The following is a 6,186-nucleotide window of genomic DNA, read 5'->3' as shown; positions in this document are numbered from 1 at the left end:
ATGGAAGAAAACACTCCTAAGAGGAGTTAAGAGATGTTTTTCAAGGCATGTAGCTAGTAAAAACCAGAGCCAGGAATCAGACATGCACTTCACTTCTGGGTGTACAACAATCAACTGTTTCCTAGTAGCCTACCTGGATCCTCTGCCTCCTACAGATGCCTGCCCTGAACTAAAAAGGAACCCAGCCTGTTAATTACTTTTTTTTTTTTTTACTTCTTTTAGACTTTTTTTTTAATGCATGATTGCTTTTTTTTTTTTACCATTGGCAAAGTATAATTTCTTTATGTTAGAAAACGGAAAGCCAAATTCAAGCAACCTTAGAATTAGATTTGCAGCACAGAGACTGGGTCTGTGTCTTCTTAAGCCTCCGCAGACCTCCCAGGCAGCCTGCAAGCTTAACAGTCCCGGCTACTGTGGCACCTGATATAAGTGGCTGGTTCCAGGTACTTACATTGTTTGCATCTGCAAGCTCCGGCAAGGTAGTGCCCTACAAGAGGACTCACTGGGCAGAAAGGCCTCTGAGGCTACAGCTGGCTTTTACTGTTTGAATGGTTCTCGAAAGAAAGCAAATTTAAAACCAGATCATCAGATACACTGAGCACAGACTCTCTCCTCCCACGAAACCATGCCATAATTTACTGCATCGCAGACTTTGACACTATCTCCATTATCTAAGAGTCTATCTCAGTCACAGCTTCTAGGCTGTGTCTGAAAAGGGAGAAAGATGGAAACCATATTTTCATTCTGGACTAAACCACAGGAGGTAAAAAAGGAAAACAGGAAAAGAAAAGATTCGGGCACTATAAACCAAAGTACATAAAACTTTTAATGAATTAACCTTACAAAAGACAAATGGCATCAAAACATCAGATGAGTTTGGTACAAAACTGGTCCTAGGCTGTGAGGACTAATTCTGGTGATGGATGGCAACGTGCTGCTGCCACAAGACAGGACAGCAAGGTGACAGAAGCTGAGAGTCTCAGCTGAGCCCCCAAGGACGACCACTGGCAATGAGACACATGGGTAGGTGAACACAGACTCCATGTTGGGTGACGGGATCAGCTTATTCACAAATACTGTGTGTTTGAATATCAGACTAGGGATGCAGTTACGAGCTACCGTATTTTCCAGAGAAGAACATGCACCAGAAGATAATATACACCCCCCGGTTTTATTGCCTTAAGAATGTGTGTTCACTTCACCTCTTCATCACTTCTTCCAATGCTCTCCTTCCAGGACATGGTTCCTTCCCCTCCTGCTTAGGAGCAAGCACAGTGCAAGTGGCAGGACAACCTGGGCACGCGCAGACACCAAACAGTATGTCACTGGGTCACAGGAACTAGTCTGCAGGGGCTCCAGAGGATGGGGCACAGCACGTACATCAGGACGAAGGGGAAGGGTTGCAGTCAGAAAGTGCGTGGTACCTTCCTGCAAGTACATTCTTCTTGTCAGGAAGAGACAGCTTCTCAGGATGCCAAGTTGCTCTGAGAAAGGGACCTTGACATCTCTGTGTTTACAAAATATGTCTTCAGGTCCCCTTTCCCCTTCACATTGATGATACCTCGACATGTACACGTGTAGCCAAGCGTCTGCAAGATGAGGCTTGTCTCCTCAGTCACCTACAGGCCACAGAAACACAAGGAGATTACTTCCCAAGCCAATGCAACTTCAAACAGGGTTAAAAAAACCTCCTTGCTTCTGCCTCAGAATCCATTCCTGAGAAATTAATAGAAAAAGAAACAACCAGAAAATATTAAAGTCAATAATACTTAATTTACCACTGGTATGGAAAAAAAAGTGAAAAGAGCTAAAACTGCCAAGGAATGTTCAAGATTAAGACACCTAAAGCTTATGGGGGAGAGATAACTAACATTAAATATCTACGAAAACCTTATGAAGACACACTACTGTAGAAATTTCCTGAAGTGTATACATATTTTGGAGTTTAAATGAGTCACCCTATAATTTGTGGGTGGTGTGAGGTGGGGGTGGTGGCAAGACCTCTCTCAGACACCATGAGCTATCAAGTAAAAGCCTGGTGCCAGGTATGGTTAACTCATTTTGAGTTGGTGGCCAGTTGGGTCCCGTAGAAAAACATTACAGGCTACTGCCACTGCTCTTGGTCACCTTCCAGAACCTGATGGAAACACCCTTTTATTGAAGACACCACATACTTGAGTCACAGGGCATGTGGAAACTTGGTACAGACCTGGAGGCTTCATCCCTATTGATTAGCTTCCATCATGCTGGAAGATTCTAGGCATAAAACTGGTGGAGGGAAAGCAGCCAACAATCTTTCTTACTGATGACAATGACTGACCTGGCAGGATACGCCTACAAGTCCACAAACCACAAGGCAGGATCCACATGTGGTTATCACTAAACTGGGTCAAATACCTGTGTCTGGAAAGGCTCTAGAGGACAACCCAATACTGCTGTTCCACAGAGTAGACGTGGTATAAATTGCCAGCCTAAGCTCTTATGATTCTACCTGTAAATTAATAGATCTCTCAATGTTGATCAGAAAAGCTTCTTTTTTCACTCAATGATACTTAACAGAGACTGGAAACTGGCCAGCCTGTAGAGCACAAGAGATTGTGAACTGCTCAGCTCTGTATGGTATCTCTGTATCATACCTCTTGCCCCCAAGGTCCAGGGATCATCAGAGAGGAGTGGATGGAAAGACTGTACTGGCCAGAGGCAGTGGATAAGTACAGTGGAGTGTTCTCTGGACACAAGAGGGAAGCTTCATATAAGGCTGACACAGTGCTGTGTCTGCATGTGCAGTATCTGTGTTGGGCAAGCCACACAGCATTCAGAATGGAAGAGGAAACTAGGGTGTTTTATCCCTAGCTGAGGAGCCATTGGCAATCGACGGCTGCTAGGGGAGGGAGAGTCGGTTTCCTTTAGGTATATGGCTACTGAGAGGCTACCTGTGCACCAGTAGATGGCCTTATACTCATGCACGTAGTAGCGACATGAGGTGGACTCTGTGGGTTTTCAAAAGAAATGGAATATGAAACGCAGAGAATGATTTATGAAAATTTCAATCATAAAAAGATTGCATTTCTATCTCATTTGGAGCGAGAGCAGGCTGCATACCAGGAAGAAGCCTTCCTGGTGCTCACACCAGTTTCTGAGTCAGCACAAGCAGCAGCCTGCCAACCTTCTCAGTCTCCACAGAGATCTGCCCTAGCATCTGTGGATGCTCCACTTGTCTGAGATGCACGAATCACATGGAGTGTTAGTACAGAAGTCCTGTGCAGTCACACAGACACTAACATGTTGCACAGTGATTGGTAACATATATTCATGCACACAATTAAAAATAAAAAATATTAAGAGGCAGACTTGTCTTCCTTTGCTGTATGTTATTTCTTATTTCAAATATTAGGATGGCTAGTAGCCTACCATATTCCTTTCTATGTTATCCCATGTCATTCATTTTCTTCCTGAAACTACAAGAAACTATCTTCCTCCTCTGTGGGCCACTCTCTGGCCCTGCCCACACCTAGCTTCTGTCGTCTTTTCCCTCAGTGACCTCATAACACCTTTCTTCATTGCCTCACCAAAGGCCAATATTCAACAGGGGGATAAAGAAAAGAAAAACTAAAAGGTATGGAGCAGAGCAGTTGGACTGGCACTGTCGTGCTCTCTGCAAGTGGTTGCAAGCATCTGCTCAAAGAGCTTCTGGGAAGGAAAAGCCTATGTCTTCATCAAGGATTGACAATCCCTCCCACCTCCTTTTGGGTAGCTTCAGATGCCAGGTCTCCATACAAGGCTAGAGATGGAATTTAGAACAAAGTCCTTGACCTTTGTATTCCATAATTTGAGTGACATTTCTATTTCTAGTGTTGCTTGGGAAAGAGAAAGCACAGGTCCAAAGCTTCTAAAGAACAAAGGTGCTGTAACATTCCAACCCTTCATTGAAGAGGTAACCTTAAAATCATTTAGGAAACAGACTAGAGATCAGAACACCCAAACACTTCAGTGTATCTGGTCTTTGGCCAAGATGGGACCAATCATGTTTCTGGCATATGGCTAAATACATGAACACACTCCCTGTCTCTAAGTGCCTATTTTATGTCTGTCTACTGTCACCCCCCACCCCCCATCTCTAATTGCCATCAGAGAGTTCAGGCAACAACTAGAGATTATAATTCCTGATGAATGGTATCACTGGGTGTGGCTGTTGGGGTACCCCCTCCCCAACGTTCTAAGAGACCCTGAATATACAACAGATGTGACATTTGTCTAACAGCCAGGGTAGGTAGAGAGGAAGTCCTTGACTAGGCCAAGATAGAGATGTGAGGAAGAAGATCCCCACTGTTTGAGAGCGACCTTGAACCAACTTCCCTTTCTGGTCTGTCGGCTCACTTTCCGTCATGGTCCCAGACATGCCCTGTTTTATGATGCTGTCACATTTGTGGCACCACTGCCTGTGATGACCACGGTGCACCCCTTGCCTCTAATGCAGCACTGTTCCACAGTGTGAAGGCACTGGGTGACTGACATGTTCCCTGCTAGGAGTACATAGCTCAGCATGTGCATGGAACCCGGAATTAAATGAGCTAAAGACCAACTCTAGGGGACACAGCTGCCTTCGGGGTAGCTTCCTTTCTAGGTTTTGTCTTGACTGGTTGACCACTACTCAACTACAGAACCGAAAGAATTCTATCCCCTTTCCTGTAACAGATTTTTTTCTAATTATCTTTACAGCAATTTCTACTTTCCCCCCTCCCCTAGAATGTGATTAGTGCGCTTTTAGAGTTGCTGTAGCCATGGCTGAAATTGATTAAATGAGCAGTGGGAATATTAACATGAAATGATTTTATTTTTTTCAGTTGTTGCTTTAATTTGTCAGATATTATCTTTCCCTTGGGTGGGCTGTAGAGATTTGGGGTCACTTAGATCTCTTGAGATATCTCACTAGGATGTTATTCTTCCCTTTCTCTCAGACTTACTTCCAGTTCTCTCACCCCCCACCCCCCAAATTTTTTTCTAATTCTACATTTTCCTTCCAGGAAGTCATGGATACCTGTGCTTGGAGCTGCAGACCTCATCTGCAAAGTCTTATATGTGTGATGGGCTCAGAAAAGGGAATAATATCTCAGAAGGCACCTCCTGGGCTCTCAGTACAGGAGGGCATTTTCCCTTCAGCACATTCAGGGTTCTGGGCCTTCCAGGTCTCTTCTGGTCAGATGATTTGTTTTTCGAAGGCCCATGGCCTTCTCATCATTAGAGTCTGGTTGGTGTCATTCCTAACAGTTAATGCAAAAACTAAGATTTTTTTCCTTATAAAAGGGTTTAAATAAACTCTAAGTTGTCCTGTTTAAATTTTTGTTGTAACGTATTATTGATCACCACCACCACCATCATCATCACTATTATAATCAATGACAGTCCCCAAGAGAACCAAGGGTGGCTGAGAAGACACTGAGTTACCTGTATTTTGTCCAGGACCCCGGTGCTGTCCATTCTGCTGGCCACGTTGACAGTGTTGCCCCAGATGTCATACTGTGGCTTTTGAGCCCCTATGACGCCAGCTATTACAGGCCCATGGTTGATACCTGTAACATGTCAGAGCCTGGTTAGCAAGATTCAAATCGCGGTGACTGCCTTAAGACAGAAAGCCCTCAGATCATGCATGAAGCATCAATATTAAACAAATCTCAACCAAATTCATGAAGTACAAGACTTCAGAGTCCAGAACAGTTCCAACCCTATCATCTCAAGATGCTACAGTGCCTGTGCCTGTCAGTGTTCCGTTTAGAGCTCAGCCTGTTTGTAATTCTGTTGATCCTCCTCTATCATAAGACCTGTGGGCTTTGAAACACTCAGTGTTACGACAAATTGCTTTCTTGATGTCGATAAGGAGTCTCAGGTGAGAAGTCACCATAAGACTCTTCCAGAGTACATGATTACGTGAGTTTCATCTTGTCCGTTTTCCTTTTGGAGATTGAGCTTTGTGGTGTAGCTCAGACTGACTTTGAACTTCAAATCCTACTGTTAAGGGTTGATATCAGAGATGTGAGCTATCATGCTGAGTGTAGTTAATGCTCACTTTCAAATACTCACGTTTTAACTGTGTACCCCGAGTGGATGAACTCAGTGTATCTTACCTTCCTTTTGCTCACATGACAACCACAGCCATGCTAATGCAGCATCTCTGACTTCCATAACTAC

General features: G+C 44.1%; 1 protein-coding gene across 3 annotated transcripts in view; it reads right to left on the bottom strand.

Annotated features, from left to right (window-relative positions):
- Nucleotides 1–792: 792 nt before the first annotated feature.
- Adcy2 (adenylate cyclase 2) overlaps nt 793–6,186 on the bottom strand; it is a 446,592-nt gene continuing 441,198 nt past the window's right edge. For 2 of the 3 annotated variants that reach the window (XM_039092032.2, XM_039092037.2), the window contains exons 23-24: nt 5,446–5,570; nt 809–1,619 (exon numbers count right to left, since the gene is read on the bottom strand). In XM_039092032.2, coding sequence (XP_038947960.1) covers nt 1,467–1,619; nt 5,446–5,570 — 278 coding nt within the window. In that variant the 3' untranslated portion in view covers nt 809–1,466. Of the gene's footprint in view, nt 1,620–5,445; nt 5,571–6,186 lie in introns of all 3 variants that reach the window. The other variant, NM_031007.3, reaches the window with a different exon arrangement.

This window comes from Rattus norvegicus, chromosome 1 (genome assembly GCF_036323735.1).
Source record: "Rattus norvegicus strain BN/NHsdMcwi chromosome 1, GRCr8, whole genome shotgun sequence".
NCBI lineage: Eukaryota > Metazoa > Chordata > Mammalia > Rodentia > Muridae > Rattus > Rattus norvegicus.
This window is presented reverse-complemented; position numbering and strand designations above follow the sequence as displayed.